This window comes from Protopterus annectens, chromosome 13.part0, assembly GCF_019279795.1.
Source record: "Protopterus annectens isolate FY-2018-M chromosome 13.part0, PAN1.0, whole genome shotgun sequence".
In the NCBI taxonomy this organism is placed as follows: domain Eukaryota; kingdom Metazoa; phylum Chordata; order Ceratodontiformes; family Protopteridae; genus Protopterus; species Protopterus annectens.
In genome coordinates this window covers 398,859,424-398,879,155 of record NC_056747.1, presented here as the reverse complement: position 1 = coordinate 398,879,155, position 19,732 = coordinate 398,859,424, and the positions used below count along the sequence as shown (strand labels likewise).

General features: G+C 36.8%; 1 protein-coding gene across 2 annotated transcripts in view; it reads right to left on the bottom strand.

Annotated features, from left to right (window-relative positions):
- Positions 1–19,732, bottom strand: part of LOC122787364 (beta-1,3-galactosyl-O-glycosyl-glycoprotein beta-1,6-N-acetylglucosaminyltransferase-like) — a 390,992-nt gene that overhangs the window by 85,995 nt on the left and 285,265 nt on the right. For both annotated transcript variants that reach the window (XM_044054021.1, XM_044054022.1), the window contains exon 2: positions 13,510–13,679. In XM_044054021.1, coding sequence (XP_043909956.1) covers positions 13,510–13,594 — 85 coding nt within the window. In that variant the 5' untranslated portion in view covers positions 13,595–13,679. The remainder of the gene's footprint in view (positions 1–13,509; positions 13,680–19,732) is intronic.

The window sequence follows — 19,732 nt, the reverse complement described above, 5'->3', positions numbered from 1 at the left end:
CCCAATTAAATGTTCTCAGTGTTACTTTTCAGCGTGTATGTCCAAATCTTTTGGCTACTGTTCCCTATGTACTACAGGATCACTTTGTGTGTGAGAACCATCTGCACTCTTTTACAGATTTTCCTTCTTTCACTAGAAAATGATGCACAGCTACATGTACATTTTTTGCTCTCTACAGCTGATTATAAGCTGCCAACAGCTCCACTCTTCATTTATTGGAGTTACCCGATCCATCTTAGCCTCAGCCTGGTCTATAGTGACATACTACCACTGGGAGGTGACATACTACCACTGGAGAGGGTTGTTATTATGTCCTAGCTTCTTCCCACTATGTGCATTTTTTGAACATCCAGGGAAGAGGTACAATGGGGTATGCTGGCTTGTCAGCCTCCACAGCAACTCGGCCTATACTCCCCTTAAAGACAGTGCCTTGATGCCTCTGCCAGGGATTGACCATGATATATACCCAAGTGAACACCTTCCCTACAGGATGGGCACACCCATCTTTCTCTGCCAGCGCTCAGATGCTTGAGACACTAACTGAATCTGGTTCACTTGGGTTGTAGTCAGGGCTTTGTCCCTCTATAACACGGTGCTGGCTACACAACTGCATTTACGTGACAATGTATTTATTGTGCAAAATATATAACATATACTCAAAACTTTTACCAGTTTTGCCCATAGCTACATTCAAACGCCTTAAATAATTGATTTAAATTACACAACAAGTAACAAAGGCACAGTGTTTGAAATTGAAATCTGCCAAGCTTTTACATTACTAATTTAACAGAATACACTATTATAAATCATTTTGTCTCTTTACATGTTTTGTCTGCTGTTACTTTACAACTTTAAAACTGCTCTAAAATATAATATCATTCCATTTGTATATAACATTATCAACTTTATGAAAATCACATGTAATTTTCATTTTATCCAAAAGATGTCGCCCAAAATGTACAACTAAGAAAAGTGAAAAATAAAATGTACTTATTTATTTATGCATGAATGTATTTATTTTACATTTCTTTACTGGATAGGCAGGCTGCTCACAGGAAAAAAAAAACTTTTCAATCACTTCCAGGCTCAAAGACAAAGACATATATGTATGTTTAAAGAGTGGATTATTTAAAGAAAAATACTGTTTAATCAGAAATGTTAAATCCTTAAGAGACAGTCATAAAGCTGTGACAGTTTAGATGCAGAGAAAAGTATTACAAAAAGAAGAGAAAATATTCAGAGTATTTGAGTGTGAATAGTTCATTACATTGTATATGACTAGATTATATTCGTAAAGTTGTTTCCATATTTTCAGACGTTAAAAAAAACAAGACAGATTAGCATGGCTATTTCCGTATTTTCACAAGATGAAAGACATTAGAGGTGGAGTTCTAACATTAATGTTTATACTGATGCATGCATACATTTATTTACTAGTACAATTGCACAGCAGTTACATTTTGAGATCTCAAATAGTACTGTACCGAGTAGAAGCAGATGTATGTAAGAAGGACATCTAGATGAAGAATTAAAAATAAATGTTCTTAAAATAGATAATATTGAAAATAAATATATTTCTAACTTGTAAAACTAATTCAGTAAATCTGTATAAAAACATCAATTTCAGTAATGAAACTAACACCTTTAAAACACGTAAAACTGTTTCTTTGTGTTCTGTACACCAGAAAAGTTGTTTTTTGTTAATCATCTCCTTTAAGAGTTGCATGTAAATTTGAATGTAAAAATCCAAACTTCTTCCCAAAATTTTGACTGGTTATTTAAGCCCCCATATCTGAGGTCCTCATACAATCATTCAATAGCTTTGAACCCAAGTTAAATTACTCATTTAATGTATCAGATGACTTTATACCACACTATTGACTCTGTTGGGTCTCATATATTTGTTGACCCAGATTTTACGTGCTATACTGGTCTTACCTCGGGCAGTTAATAAATTACATAATACTCAACATCTTATCAATTGATGTGACACTAAATACCTTACGTGGTATATTGCTGCATACAGTAGTGCATGTGTAGCACCCTACTCTCGTATTTCTTTTTATACCTAGAGAAGACACTGTCAGAAACCAGAACTCAGCAGAATATACGAGTAAAAATTAAATTACTCATACTGGAAGGATACAGCTCCTTGTCACAGCTGTAAACATGGAAACTGATATGAACACAGGAAAACTGAAAAAGAGTTGACTGGCTGCCAGAAGCTGTGGTTAGCTCTGTAACTACTATTAAATAACTGGCACTTTTTTAGATATACGATTTATACATGTAGCATGCATTTGTCATTTATAAGTATTTCAGAGTGGTGTGGGTACTATGGGATACTTAATTAGTTGTTGCCTCTTGTGTGTTTAAGACTGATTTCTTAACTGCTTGCTGTACAATAGTTTGGTATCAATTAATGGTTTTCATCTGCACAGTTTTCATTTTGAGGTATTTCCTGTGCCTCACCTGCTTCATATTGGTGATGTATGTATTCACCTGTCTGTGTGAACTGTACTTTGGGTATTGTAATGGTTATTGTAGCACTGTGTGTCCATTTTCTTTACATTTCTCTGTTTTTAACAATTTCTTCACTATTGACCCTTCCTAAAAAATGTAGCAGACATCTCATTCACCTTAATCTGAATATACATATTGACCCTGTCTTTTTTCAAATTAATTGAGTTGGGTTATTTTAAATAATGAAGCTGAAATATAATTATATGAAAGGATGGGCAGTGTATATGCGGATTATTGTTCTTTTGTAGCTGTTGATAAAGACAAGGGTAAATTTGGAAAGGAGTTGGATCATATTTTATTACTTTTCACGTAATAAATATGTTGTCATCTGCAGCATGTGCCATATTCCTCGAATGGGAACGCGTAACTTTATATGCATTACTAGTAATTTGCATGCTTTTATGTCTTGTGTTTTTTCTACTTTCCACACTACTGTATTTTTACAGAGTTAGGTGTATATATAAGTGAAGGGGAGTGACTGTGTAGCTCCCTATAGGAGTGCAAGAAGAGCTTGTTCCACTGCAAAACATGTTTTGAGGAGTTTGACTAATTTTATGGCAAATTGTATTTTTGATCAGATGTGACTAACTGAACAATTTGTATATCATTTTGTTCATATATATTGTAGGGAAAGCAAATAATATCAGTGTAATTTCTAATGGAATATTCCTTAAATTCTTATTGAGTGACATTTTAAAAACTATGTTGCAGAACTTACCTCATACTTTAAACTATCCTGTCTTCTTATGTCTTCATGCGTAGAACATCTGGTTATATTTCTACTACAAGATGCAATTCTAGCAGATGATAATCAGATTTAAGGTACAGCTTACTGCATTGACTTAACACTTTTGACCTATTTAAAGTCAACAATTCATCACTTACTGTGGGTGATGTGTTTGTCTGCAACACATATACAGGTTTCGGCTTCATTCAGATAAGGTGGATTAGGTGGCATTAAAATCCATTATACCCCAGGTGCTTGATCATTAATTTTCTATACGACAGCCAGGTCATCAAGCTGTTGTAACTGTTTCTTAACCCCAAAAGCTGGTGAGAACGGACATTCTCTGCTGTTCATCTCATTATTCTTTTCATTTTGCTTAATAATTTGCCTTTCATTCTGACCATTAACTGTACTCACATAAAATAGGATACCTCAAGAACTTGCAGTTTGATCAATTTAAGAGAAATGCAAGCAACCACTACATGAAAATCTGTTCATGCATGCTTTCATTCACATCTGATTCAGTTACTTGAAGTGCTATGTTTAAATTATAGTTGCACATCTTTGTTTCCAGCAGTCATAGAAGAGGTTGTGTTCCAGGTCTGTCATATACATCTTCATTAATAATATTAACTAATACACCAGAATAAAAAGCATGTTTATTTTAACAGTCTGCATTGTGATGGTCATTTCATTTTTGCATTTATATAATTGCCAGCAGCACTACCTCCCACTTTTGCTATATATATATATATATATATATATATATATATATATATATATATATATATATAGACAGATATGGATGTAGTTTGAAACATCGAAGTACACAAATCTCAAATGGCTAAACATCAATCCTGAAAGATCGAAGGCCAAAGCCTCAGTTTTTCTGCAATGGGATCAACCCCCCCTGCACTCCCCTTGTGGGGGTATGCAAAAACCAACTCAGAGATTGCTCTACAGTGGAGAAAGGGCAAATTCTCTGATCTCCACTGTGCACAATCTCACACAGACAATGCCAACAGAAGCAATCAAATGAGATTCAGTTTCTTCTCCTAGTGTAAAAACAGGTTGACATTATAACCATTTGATTATATGGAGCGTTTTTCTCTCTCTCTCTCTATATGTGTGTGTGTGTGTGTGTTTGTGTGTGTATGTATATATATATATATATATATATATAGTATATATATATATATATATATATATATATATATATATATATACACATATATATAGTGACGATAGCAGGTACTGCCAGCCATGCCAGAAGAAGTGGTGCAGTGGATGTAAGTGGATGTGTAATATATGACAGCACGGCTAGCTGGAATTTAGTAAAGAATTATGTCATTTGTTTATCAAACTGGTTTGTACAGATGCTTGTGTTTAAAAATGTATGTGTAACATTGCTTATGTTAAAATATATTAACAGTGTGCCCTGCTGGAAAGAAAATAAATGTACGTGTATTATTGTAACTGAATTAAATGTATATGTTTTGACAGAGGATACTGGAAGAGAAGAGGTTAATCTCAAACTTCAAAAATAGTAAGAAAATTAAACTACTAGGCCTAGGCCATAAAGATGTTATCTCATGGTTATGAAGACAGACATTGCATCTCTGGCTTCATTCATAACCATAAAGATGTTATCTCATGGTTATGAATGAAGCAAGAGATGCAATGTCTGTAAAAAGTATGGTTTATTACCTGCTGTAGGAAGTAGGGGAAGTGTTTTATGGTTTTATGACTTCCAGCAGCTACACCAGATCTGTGCAATTCTCTTGTGTGTGTGTGTTATTGACATTTAGGTGCTAAAACATGGCAGCTTCTAGTGATGGGTATAGTGCGGGGAACATAGTCAGATGACCAGATGTGTGTGATGTCATTCTGTAAGCCAGAAATAATATCTGCGGTAGCATTGTCACCTCACAGTATGACATTGTCCTGTTCGATTCTCAGCTAAAGCATCTTCTGTGCGGAGACACGCGTGAATGGGCGTACTTTCATTGAAGGTTGTGTGTCAGAGCTGGCAACTCGGTACGTAAAAATCTACTACCAATCATTAGCGGACCGGAGTTCCACTGTGGCGACCCCTAACCGGGAAAAGCCGAAAGATACAACAACAACAAGTAGGAGATTGCTCTCAGTATTCTATATTCTGTCTTGGATCTGACAACAAGGACCACTCACCCACTTTATCTTGCCCTGCACTAGTAAGTGACCAGAGATAGTAATTTTTTTAAACCAGTTAGGAAAATATAGTGGAAATAGTTAAGTATTGTTTTTCTGTAACTGTGTGAATCTTTCCAACTGTGTTATTTTCAATATTTCCTGTGGCTGAAACTCTGGTGTTTACTATAAATAGCTAATTAGTATATTCTTGTTCTTCTATTATTTATTATTGAATATTTTTAAACTTGTCATTGTGGCTAGCCCTTTTAGAAAAATATTTAAGTTTTGAGAGTATTTGCATATATTTATCTGGTGATAACTGGCCATCCCTGAAAGCTTTAATGCTTGGTCAACATTACCATTTGTATTAATATTAACTTCACTCAGTATAACTGAATACCCTTTTAAGAGCCTTATAGTAACTGACTGGTGGTTGTGAAACTACATTATAGTCTGGGCAGAAGGGGCAATATCTAGTAAACCTATGCCAGCCTTTCCCAGATGTGTGTGTGTGCAAATCAGATCTCAAAGCATGTGTATCAACTACTTGGAGCAGGGACACGAAGCACTGGTTTCACAGAGAGAATGGTGGAGGGCTTGGCTTGGGCACTTGGCTGAGGACTTAAATCTGAAGCTGTGCCAGTGGGGAGTCTTACTGGGGACCTGGAGAGAGACAGATATAGAGAAATTCAGACCCCAAGTTGACTGTATTCTCTGTGTGCTCTTAAGGGAAATTGTGCTTGATGCACAGAGGTCTGCATCTGGAAATACTGAGTGTATCTATTTGTATTCCAAATGAACATCCCTCTCTACTGTCAGTGGTGAGGATTCAGGCTCCTCGATTACTGGCCCAGAGTGGGGACATCAGATATATATCAGATATATATATATATATATATGGAGAGAGAGGTTTAGGGCAGTTGATCGAATGACCAGCTACATTGGCATCTGTTTGGTCGATACCATTTGGTTGATTCAAATGGCTGACAGGCGTCCATGATCAACAATCCCTGAGTAGGGGAATATTCTCCTTCCCCAGTGATTGTGTGATCTCAGAGCTAGTATATGTAATTACCAGAGGTGTAGGTAGGTAAGGGGAGGCTCACCAACCTGCAAAAACACATGCATGCATTTTACTGTTCTCTGGGGTAATCCCTGGAGCATGCACAGAATATGTTGATGTTTGGTGTTTCATTGTCATAATGTCAATATTGTGGATGTTGGCATAGCCAGTCATTTGACCAGCTATGCCCTACATTCGTATATTGGAATCATTAGCATTCATAAACTCATTTTTTGGGGAGGGGGGTCAGAGGTTTTCCTCTGCTCAATATCATCCTACAGCTGTCTACCCTGTGCTTCATGTCCATTACCTGGTCAACCAACTAGCTCCTAACTCACTGGACTTTCTCCAGTACAGGGCTGGGCCTGGCATGGTTTTTAAAGGTGTACTGTGGACCTGTCTGTCTATATCCATTAGAGGCTCACTTTATGACCTACCCAGTTATTCTCCCCTCCCTGTTGATCTCTGTGGTACATGTAATGGGGATGTGCTACATATCACCCTGCCTATGTAGCAGCTCAACCACTGTCCACCAGCCTATACCCACTTTGTACCAAGCCTCCCAATTGCACCATCTCCAGCCTTCACTAGGGATCGTCACAGGAGACATGAACAGAACTACTTTCTCTCCAGGGGTGGTAATACCCATTCCTCCCTACCACTCTGATAGTTAACTGAGACATTAACTGAACTCAGGTTGGCTGGACCATAGTCAGGGCTTTATACCTCTATGGCACTAGAGTGTATCAATTCGTAGGCTCATGTTATTATGCATGATACTTGGTAGGTAAGCCTGCCATTGATGTACTTGCACCAACCATACAGCCAGCCACATTACATTAGTGTCATACTACTGGGAACTTACAAAGTATCACTATGCTAAAATGGTCTTATGCAAAGCATTCATATTTGATGCTTGACTGCTGTACAGGTTGTCAGCCATGTTAGTCACATCTAAAAGGGTCCAAATAATTTGGTCCAATGTCTGAACTGATAAATTTGAGAACGCCAAACACTGATAAAATTTCTCTGTGTTACTGCTGCAACAGTATAAAATTTGGTGGGCGGCATTAATTCTATCATGATCTGGACTTTTCATAACAACATCAAGAAGATACATGTTGCTGGTTAAAATCGGTGCTACTGCCTGGCAAAAAGTACTTTGGGAGTTTGGCATCTGATAAAGTGGTATTCTGACTGTATTTTCTTATCACATTTATCAATCATTCTTTCTGTAATATAATCCACAGAAAGGAACCAGAATTGTCCTCTATTATACAATCCCTAAAAGGGAACCAGATTTTGTCCTTAGCAGTGCTTTATTTTTTATAACACTTAGATGAGATTTTTGAGATAACTTAATGGCTTTTTTGTAAAGAAGCAGGGACAATCTGCCTTAACTTTTTAAATAGGTACTTTCCTTATGCTGGACTGGTGGTGTTATCATTGTGACATGCATAATTGGTAACATCTGGATCAGTCTTTCCCGTTTATCCCAGGTAATATTGATACAGATCTACTTCACTTTCTGTAGTACAATACATTTTAATTTCTTCCTCTGACTCTGTTAGTGTGAGTGCTCTGGAAACTGCATATTCTGTTGTCATATTTGCATATTGTTGTGTCAACTCATCACACTTTCACTTTTCAAAACATAATCATCAGATCGAATGAAGTTTTACAATTCGGTAAGATGAAAGTGCTTAATTCATTAAAAAGATTTTTATAAAAGTTAGTGGTTAGACCAGAGCAGTGTGGCATTCAGTTTGTGTTTTGAGATTTCAGTTTGTTTGTTCCCTGGATTACACCTTCACTTTTATCAGCACTTTGCAATGACTGTCTAAAGAGATACTCTGCAATGTTGTCATTTTCCTATATTCCACCTAATTATGTGTTCTGTGGTGCTAGCCTTACTGCCCTTTGCATACTTAATGGTGGTTTGCATTTAGAGTTATTGAAGATGGTCTTTAATGTTTTATAGTCAGTTCAGTAAGATAAATGCTCTTTCACAATGGTAAAAATAGAAATTCTCTGATAACCACATAACTGTCAACGCATCTATTTTGACTTGTTTATATTTTTCACTACCTATGTAAGTGACCCGCTTACACAAGTGATGACATTTTTGTTCCATTTTATATTTGACTGACACACCTACAATTAAACTAGCATCTGTTTCAAATTTTGCCATGCATTCAACTGGATAAAGTTGGTCATTGCTGTTTCTAGGAATAAACCGTCCTTTACATTGTCTTGGCCTATCTGATACATGTTTGTCTAAACAAATTCTGAATCAATTTATTCAGTGTTTTTAGTAGGATCATGTCTGTGCCAAAGTCTTAAAATATGAATTGCAATTCAATATGCACAGTAAGTTCCTGACTTAATTTATGTTACCTGAAGATAATATGACTTTTAACCTTTTTGGAATCAGTAGATGTGCCTTTACTTAAAAAGACAAGTCCATAATATTCTAGACTGACCCACTTAATGTTAACCCACACTGTAATAGTATGTTGGGTATTATTTAGTTGGTGCCACATTCCTGCTTTGGGTATATTTTGGAAATGCAGTTCACAAATATTCAATCCACAAAATTATGACTTGATATATTTCTGTTCTCAAATAATCAGAGAACCAAAACTAAAATTGTACCAATTTTATAAAAATATATAAAAGTAGCAGACATTTATTTTGTAAGAGGGTTACACCCGTTATACCCTTCCAGCTCTTACATATTAACTCCAAGTCACACAGAAACTTAAAAAAGGAAGAGCACTCAGTACAGCTACTATGACACCTGTATTAGTATACGTAAATCTGAGGATGAAAAGTATATGCAACATGTGTCCTGTGGAGTTTTGCATTTTAGGATCTGTATATGCAAGTATCCTTTTCAGTGTCAATGGTGCCCTTGGTGCAGAAGGCTGAGGGTTCTATTCCCACACCAGATTGTTCAAATGCTGATGTTGCAGTACAGCATAAGGGGAGGTGCACTCCTGAATGCATTGTCCTTCAGATGAGACATTAAACTATGGTCCTGTCTGCTTGAGTCTGTGGTAGCTCAGGTGTATGTAAAAGATCCCATGGCACCTACTGAAAAGTCTAGGAGCCCTTTAATCAAAAAAACATAAAAAAATCATTTACATATTTACAAAATATATGTATTTACAGAACATATCTACACATTCCTATACAACATTATCATTATTCGTCTTCCATAATTGACCCCCCACTCCTTCCACAACCACAATTCTTTTTGCAATAAATCAGCCAAACTCCATTTCCCATTAAACAAAATTTCATTTTTTTGTTTGAAATTACCCATGTTATATAAAATAAATTCTTATCTACCCTTCTCACATATTCTTTCTTCTTCTTCTTCTATTATCCACACATAATCATATTCATATTTATATTGTTTACATCATTAATATTCTCAAAATAAAATTTCTTCACACAACTTTCTCCAGAGTTTAACCGCTCTTTTTATATTTTAAAAAAAATGCTCTGTTATCACTTCCTCCCCACAAAATAAGCATACTTTTTTAATTTTCTTTTTATATGACATACTCCCCTTTACTGGTAACTTATTTGTTACCAGTCTCCATTGGAAATCCAGACACTCTACATATCTTAGTACTCCATTTTTTTTCTTTACTTTAATGACTTTCATCACTTCTTCTGGTAAATCTGCCCATGGATTTACATTATAATATTGTTTCATTATATTATTATACCATATAGATCAATTCTCTAAATCAATAATTTTAATTCATATAATCTTTATCTCTTTTTTTTTATTCTCATCCTCTCCCAAATGTTCTGTACTTCTATTTAAGTATTTTCACTATAAATTTCTCATTCTCTTCATTTACCCACTTTAATACTCTATAAAGGTTAAAAGAAGCAGAATAAACAACTGGATTTAATAACACAGTCCTCCCTTCATCTTCATTCATATACAGCACACCTGTTTTCACTGGGTTTAATATTAAAATCCATATGCAAGAAAATGCTAATTACACAATTTCTTTCTCATATTTTTCTGGGATCATAAAATCATTTGACATATATGCTATTCTTCCAATTAAAACAGAATTCACCAGACAAACCTTTTTCTTGAATGTTAACCTAAAAGTTCGCCATATAAGAGATATTTCTTTCATTTCTTTTATCAAATCCTCCCATTGTCTTGTAACTACATAATTTCCCCCAATTTTATTCCTAACAAAAATAATTTATGTATTCATTCATTCATTGTATAATACACCCCTCCAATTTTCACATAATCACCTCAAACACTTACTTTTATCTTTATTCAAGGTCATTCCCATTTCCTTTAAACATACATTCATACAAACCAGCACTTCCCTCTTCCATGTTTTATTCTTAGCAAAACCAGAAGTTAAACAAGAAGAATGACAAAGCGCTTTCCTGGTTCATTACCAATGGGTAAATGGTTTATGCAGGTTTTATTCTTAGCAACCACTACTATATCATCTGCATATGTCAAAACTACTGGAATCATCACTTCCTTTCACATCACATACCTACCATCTTTCTTCTTATAAGCTACTTCACCCACTACCACATTTATTACTAATGCAAACAATATTCCATTCAAGGACATTCTTGTCTTACATCACAATTCATGCATATTTCTTTACTCAGCCACCATTCACTAACACTATCACACTATTATTGTGATATGTTGACATATATACTCTCCTAATTCTATTACCTATTCCATACTTTACCAGAAACCTTCCACAAAGCATCATCTCCTACTGTATCAAATGCCTAATATCACCTACCATAAATTTTACGTTTTCCCTTTTACTTATATCATCCACAATTTCTCTAACCACCAATAATAATTCCTGGTATCCCTTCCATTTTATACTATATATATATATATATATATATATATATATATATATATATATATATTCAATTCTACTCAGTATTATTCTAATCTGTGTTATTTAATGTGACAAGCCTTCATTTTTAATTATTTCTTTTCTTCCATATAAATTTTAATATCCCACTACATAACTCTATAAAAACAAACCCTTATTTCAGTCATTCATTCAAAATATTTACAAAGCACTCTTTTCCAGTCCCTTAATTCCTTCTACATTTCATACACTATACTATCTGGACCCAATGCTGAATCAACCTTTACTTTCCTAAGTACTTCATCAAAGTCGATAAATAATTTATTTTAAAAATTGTTCCTTAATTTGCTCTTTATTTATTTTTACTTTCCATTCTCTCTTCTTTTCTCTCTTTTTACAGTTATATATGTTATCTACATGCTGTACTAAAATACTCATAATTTGTTATTGTATTTTTACCTTACATTTTTAATTTTCTTCATTGCACTAATATCCTCCTGTACAATTTTACTCAAATATGCAGATACCTCCTCCTTTCACCTTTGTAAATAATATATGTACTTAAACAGTACTGTCTTATTTGTTCTCAATTATTTTTATACATTTGTTTTTCCATATCATAATACCCTCTTGTATTCATCTTTAAATTCTACAATATATGTCTATACATCTTTCCATACTTTAATTTCACTTATTTTTTACATCATCCTGCCCTTGAAACAACACTTTTTATATTTTTTAAATTTAATCCATCATTCAGACCAATTTTTATAAAAGTTCTTCATGGTTATATGATCCCTCCATAACTGCAATGCTTCCCATTCTCCACATTTGTCCCATAATTTCTCATTTATTCTTTCTAGTCCCTCTCCTGTTTTAATATACTCCCTTTCTTCCATCACCTCCATCTATTCTGCTAAATTATTCAAAAAGCTTTCTCTACTGTATTACCCTTTGTTATATCCAAACCTTCCAATAGTACAAAATCATTTTCAGCTCCAATTGCCCTTCTTCTGTAAGTCCATTGGCTAACTTACTACATTTTATCACTTCTTGTATTATTTAACATCCTTCTAATGCTTGATGAAACAGATTTTCTCTTTCCTTACCATTTCTATATGCATATAATGATATAGTTCTTTAAATATATTCTCTCTACCTCACTTCCACAACAGTTAACCCTCCCATCCTTACCAATGTTACATTTAATATATTTACTGTTTTTTTTCTTACACAATTACAGCCACTCAAGAACAACATTCATTTTCTAAATAACATATTATTTTTCCACCCACAGTTTTTCTGTTTACAATCTTTCTTCACTCATCAGGAATCTTACATCTGCTATAAGAATAATATATACATCTCATTTAGCACACCCTCCCAGTACTTATCTTTCTTACAATATTAATAATACTTTTCACATTTACTGAAAGCACTCTAAAATTATTACTTTTCTGTCTTTTTAAGTTTAAGGAAGGTATTTTAAATTTAAGTTTTCTGATTTTTTAATTCTTTCCCAATTTAATAATTTTTCTGAGTTGATGTACAACTATTCCTTGATCCTCAGAATCGGATTTGTCACTATTTTCATTAAGTGAAATGTATCTAAAATTACTCCTTACTTTTCAGTCTTTGGTAATGTATTTTTATATCTTCTTTTCCTCACCCTTACCCTAGCACCTATCAAATTTCTTTTCCTTCACACTCCCTTCACAAAAACTGACTTATCACTTTCAATTTCTTCTTCTTAATTTTCAACTTTTTTAGTGCAGTTACCTTCATCTTCCTGAAATATAACATATTTTATTACGTCATCCTCTTTTTCATTAACATATTTTTCCTGTTTTTCCAGTACATCATTATTACTTTTAGAGATTACAATACTTTATTAATAATTTTGATCAACATTATATTGGTTATTCTTTTTGCAAACAATCCAAAAATTACCTTCATTCTCAAATGTTAAGTCACAAAATGCCCCTTTCTCCAAATGACTCAAGGATCTAATGTCTTTTGCATCATAAATCAAAGGTAACACTAAGCACACAATATATGTGTCTATTATTTCTTCTTTCTTATCTGAAAAGAACTTTTTTACTTTTTAATAAAGTTTACAGTACCTTTTGTTCTTCCAGCTGCAAAAGAACAGAATGTTCTAGATTGCATCCCATCTGTAACCTTATGTCCATCCAACTCATGACTCATTTTCCTCTCACCAACTCACTGCTCATTCTGAAATCCTTTTCCATCATGTCCAACCACGAAATCTCAGACTCTTCTCCAGGATCACCTTTGTTTAAAAAAAAATAAATAAATAAATAAAAAGTTTTTTTATCAGGCAAACCTCCAGAAGCAATTTCACTTACAACAACTTCTTCAAAATCTTGAGGTTTGATGCAGACTATTTGTACTATTCACTAGACTGCGGTGGTGGTGCTGTGGTAGCGTTGTCGCCTCACAGTTAGACGTTGCCTGTTCAATTCTCAGTTAGAGCGTCTTCTGTGTGGCGACATGCATGAATGGGCATTCCTTCATTGAAGGTTGTGCATTAGGCCCGGCAAGCCAGCATGTAAAACTCTACTGCCAATCATTAGTAGACTGGAGTTCCGCTGTGGCGACCCCTAACCAGGAAAAGCCAAAAGACACAAACAAACTTGCTTTTCAGCAGTTTTCTGTTCAACTGACAGAACCACACTGCTATCACATGGTTACTCCTAAGTGTCTCCACACTAGGAACAGAAGCAGGAAGTTTAGCAGCAAACACAATCCCCCTCACAATGAAAAAAGAAGGGGAAGTGCCTCGATGCTCTGGCCAAGTTTTGTCTACTAGTATAAATACCGCCATGGATCTCCCCTGAAAAGAGGTAAATAGCCCACTGAGACTAACCCAGTCAAAAGATAAATAAATAAAAATAAATAACATTGAGTTCCATTTGCAATATGCATCTCCTGCTTTGCACCTCCATAGGTTATGATGTCATCACTGTAGTTTTTGGCATTTGGAATTCCTTTTGGTACCTTGTTTTATAAAATTTGAAATATTTCAGATAATTAATTTATTCCATATATAAGCTCTTATAATGGCTGAGACCTACATGTTTAGAAAATATGATGTTGCTACAGAGCATGAATTATGTTGGTGGCATCCTAAGTTAAAAATTAACTTTGGAAATATTGTTGCAACATTCACTTCAAATCCGCCACATAACACAAGCACTCGGGTCACTCCACGGCAAGTACAAATATGACACAGTCATTGCCCATGCTGGTGTGAACGACCTTGGCAGTACCTCCCTGGACTACATGAAAAGAGACATAGAGGAGCTCTCTGATTATGTAGCCCAGGCAGGTATGACCCTGACCCTGAGCAGTATCCTTCCTTCACCAAGAATGATGCCACAATATAGAGACAAGATGATCAGCTTTAACAATTGGCTTAATGTCTGGTGTCATTCAAAGGGGATCCAGTGTCTGTCTGCCTGGGATGACATGCTTGACAAGCCACACTGCTTCACAAGGGACGGCTTGCACCTGTCACCCTGGGATTCCGGATATTGGCTAAGGCTCTTGCCACCCCATAGTGCCTTTTTAGGCAAGGCTCAAATTCTAAACCTACCACCCTAGAAAACAAAAATGGGAAGAAACTGAGGGTAATGCTGCTCAATGCCAGAAGTCTAAATCTCAAAATGCCTTTCGAGGCCCTTCTCAGTATGGAGAACATTGATGTCTGTGCTGTAACTGAAACCTGGTTCAAGGCTCCTGAGAGCACCCGGCACTATTAGGTTTTACCTCATATCATGTTCCGCCCCAAAACCCGGACCACACCACAAAAGGAGGGTGTATCCATATTCATAAAGGATACCCACACCTCCAGGTTGGTGGCAACAAACCATCCAGGTGCAACTAACCATAGGCAAAACTGCTCTACAAATTGTAGCATGCTACAGGCCACCCTCTCAAACTCAGGAACACCACACAGCCTTCCTGAAGACACTGGAGGGTATAAATGTATCTCCAAATACCATCACATTGAGTGACTTCAACTACCCGAATATAGACTGGGAACATTACTCAAGCCCTAACTTTCTAGCCCAACGGTTCCTGGAGTTCATAAATTCAAATGCCATGGAACGGCTAGTCACTGTTCCCACGAGAGGAGAAAATATACTAGATCTCATTATCACAAACATGGGGACAAAATGCTCCACACCGGAAGTATATCCCTCATTGGTGAGATCTGATCATAAACTAATCTCACTGGAAATCCACATCCCGCCCCACCCCAAACAAAAGACCACAGTGAAGAACTTCTCTAAAGCAAACTTCACACTACTCAAGACTGGTGTGGTATCCTTCAAGGCCCCTGAGCCAGTGGAAACCACAACCCAAGCTCTGGAAGCCCTTACAAATGCCTTCTATGAACACCTCCAGGACTGCATGGATCAGGCAATCCTAAATAAAACCAAGACTCTTTCCACAAAGGGCAAACGTCCAGTCTGGTGAACCCCAGCCATTAACAAACTTTACAATAAGAGGAGAAAGCTATTACATGATAGAACAAAATCCATAAAAGGGAAGTCACCCCTGATCATTATTAGTAAAAAATACGAGCACTCATAAAATCAACTAAGGCCAATTTTGAGAGAAAAATTGCCATGGATTCAAAGGACAATCATAAGGCCTTTTTCAGCTATGTTAGGAACCTGGATGGAAACTCCCAGATATGCTCAGAATTAGTCCAAAATGATACAAAAATCACTGAACCCACAGACATTGCCAACATACTGGCAGACAGGTTCAGTGCAAACGTCACCCCTCTCCCCTAAAGGAGAGATAACTATCCCAGCAGTGTAGCCTCCCAGACATCTCAAATGCAGGTGAAATCTGCTCTCTAAAGCTAAAAACACAGCATCAATGGGACCGGATGGTGTCCCTGGCTGTGTGCTACACGCTAAATGAGGAATTAAACCCGCACATAAGGCAGCTGTTTAATCTCAGCCTTACCACAGGGTCGTGCCCAAGGAGTGGCGTCGGCACTGTGGTCCCACTCCACAAAGGCGGTGCCTCTCGGACCCTGGAGTCTAGTCTGCAAAGCTATGGAGAGGATCATAATGGAGCTCATAAACAAAGATATAGAGGACTTGCAGACATTGGACCCGACCCAGTTTGGCGGCAGATCATGCCTTTTGAACTTGGTCGACTTCTTGAAACAGTCACCAAGGCCATTGATGAGGAAAGGCAGTCCATACAGCCTACCTTGACCTTGCTAGAAAAACTTACCAGCTTAAATGTAAACCCATATGTCACAAGATGGGTTGCAAACTGGCTTAAGGACAGAACCCATAGGGTTAGAGTTGCTGGAGCTATGTCAGACTTGGTGTCCCACAGGGCTCGGTCCTTGGCCCCTATTGTTCGGCATCTACTTCTCAGTACAGGCCAACATGGGAGGACTTGCTGACAAAGTTTGCAGACGACTGCAAACTCCATAGTGGAAAGTGCATCGGACACGGATATCCTTCAGAAGGGACTGAAACAGATAGCTGGTGCCAGAGCCATGGCCTGAAGTTAAACGCCAAAAATGTATAGTCATACCCTTCGGAAAAACAAGGTAACCCCAAGCTACCATATAGGTGGCAATCCACTAAGCACAGAAGAGGTTGTCAGGGACCTGGGGACCCAGGTTGACAGTGGCCTTTCTTTGACACTCACATTGCTAAAGTGGTTAGAAAGACCTTCTACATTGCCCACCTGATCATGAAGGGATTCACATCCAGATCTAGTGAGGTCATTGTTCTGTACTCTTCACTTATCAGACCAATGATTGAGTACAATGCCCCATTGATGCATCTCACCCGACATATGATTGGAGAGACCCCAAAAGTTCCTCACCAAAAGGATAAAGGGACTCCAAAATCTGTCCTATGCTGCCAGATTGAAGAAACTCCAGCTCTATTCAGTCGCATACCGTCTGCTCAGAGGTGACATGTGCCTGACATACAAGGCCATGTCCAACCCGGAATTAATGGACATGCTCCACCTCAAAAAATCCAAATCCACCAAAACCACTAGAGCAAGCAACTTAAACCTTAGCACAGATATAAATAGGACGTGCTGGAGGGATAGATTTATCACTCACAGACTCCCTATGCTATGGAATAAAATCCCAGTCCATGTGAGGCAGAGCACCTCGTTGGCTCAGTTCAAGAGAAATCTTGACCTGTGGATGGGAGATTGTAGGGAATCATCTCTGTGTCACTGTTGGACAGAGGCACAACAAACTAATGGGTACAGTATTTTTTCATATAAAACTTTGGGCTAGGCTTATAAATGCCTTAGGGCAGATAGCCTAGTATAAACCTATGAACCTATAAAGTAAACTTTATTGTCATAGAGATCACACAGAGGAAAAAATGCTCATCACTACATGAAATTGTGATACTCAGGCTCGTACCATAAGAATGACAGTTTACAGAAGGAAGATAGATTAAATAAAAATGTAAATTTAAATAGTAAAAATAAAAATAAGATACTATTAAAATTGACAGCTTTTTTACAGCAGAAACAAAACAAATACAACAATAGGAAAAGACCTGGTAGATACCTAAAGATATATAAAAAAACAGTACTATAATAAATAAAAATGAACACATGTAAAACTTACCTACCACCAATATATCCCATAAACTTACAGTTTGCAGTTTTCATAGTACAGATAGAGATGAATAAAGTGAGCTATGCAGAGAGTTATGTAAAATAACAATGACATATTTCACATAAATAATATTTTACCCATTTAGCTGGTTAGGCTATGGATTTGTTGTTCAGCAGTTTGATAGAATGTGAGGAGAAGCGGTCATGGAATCTGGATGTCCTGCATCTAATGCTTCTGTAATGCTTCTTGTTGGCAAGAGTTTGAACAGTCCATAAACCGGATGGTGTATATCCCTCAATAGTTTTTGGGTTCTACAACAGCATCTGTTTGAATACATGTTCTGTAGGGATTGAAGGTTGGAGTCAATGGTTTTTGTGGCCTGTTTAATGAACTTATCCTGTGCCTTCCAATCAGCTTAAGAGCAATGTCCATATCAGACAACAATGCTGTTTGTCAGTACGCTCTCAGTTGTGGCTCTGTGGAAGTTAAGTAAGACCTGTGGGGGGAGGTTAACTCTACGAAGTCTCCTAAGGAAATGGAGATGTTGTTGGTCTCTCTTTATAAGGTAGGAAGTGTTTATGGCCCAACTTAGGTCTTGGGAAATATGTACCCCTAGGAATTTGGTGCTATTTACTCTCTCCACTGCAGCACCACTGATGATGATGGGGTGTGTGGCTTATTCTCCTTCCTAAAATTGATGATGATTTCCTTAGTTTTCTCAACATTTAGTGCTAAGTTGTTGTCAGTGCACCAATAAACGAGTTGGTTCACCTCCTCCCTGTAGGCCCCCTCGTCTTTCTTCTTGATAAGGCCGATTACTGTGGTTTCATCTGCATATTTTATGATTCTATTTGACTGATACATAGCTGTGCAGTCATGTGTTAGAACAGTGAAAAGAAGTGGACTGAGTACGCAACCTTATGAGACCCCGATGTTTAGGGTGATGCAGTTTGAGTGATGTTTTCCTGCTCAAACTGTGTGTGGTCCTTCAGTCAAGGAAGTCTAGGATCCAGTTGCATATTTTGTTTTCTGTGCCTAGATTACTCAGCTTAGACAGCAGTTGTTGTCAAATTACCGTATTGAAGCCAGAGCTGAACTCTATGAACAACATGCATATGTAACAGTCCTTATTTTTCAGGTGGTCCAAGGTGTGATGAAGTGTTAAGGCTAAGGCATCTGCAGTAGAATGATTTGGCATGTATGATAATTGTAAAGGATCAAATGTAGCAGGTAGGCAGAATGTTATGTGATCGTTGACCATTTTCTCGTAACACTTCATCACTACTGAGGTAAGTGCAATTAGATGATAATCATTTTGATGCTGGAGATGGTTTCTTGGGCAGAGGGGTGAGATCAGTGGTCTTAAAGCATTTGGGTACTTTTTCCTGGCTGAGAGATGTATTGAAAATGTCTGTGAAGACTGGTGCCAGCTGATCAGCACAATCTTTAAGTCGCCTCCTTGAGATTATATCCAGTCCAGCTGCTTTGCCCGGGTGAACCCTATGTAGGTTCCTGCATTTATCTTCCTGCATTCATCTTCCAAGTTGACACATAGTGATGTGGCATCTGCATTGGTGGGCAGTCTCTTTGGTGAGGTTCCATTTGATTCCTCGAATCTAGTGAAGTAGACGTTTAGTTGATTTAAAAAGTCTGGGTTATCATCATATTGTGTGGATGGTGGCTTATAGTAT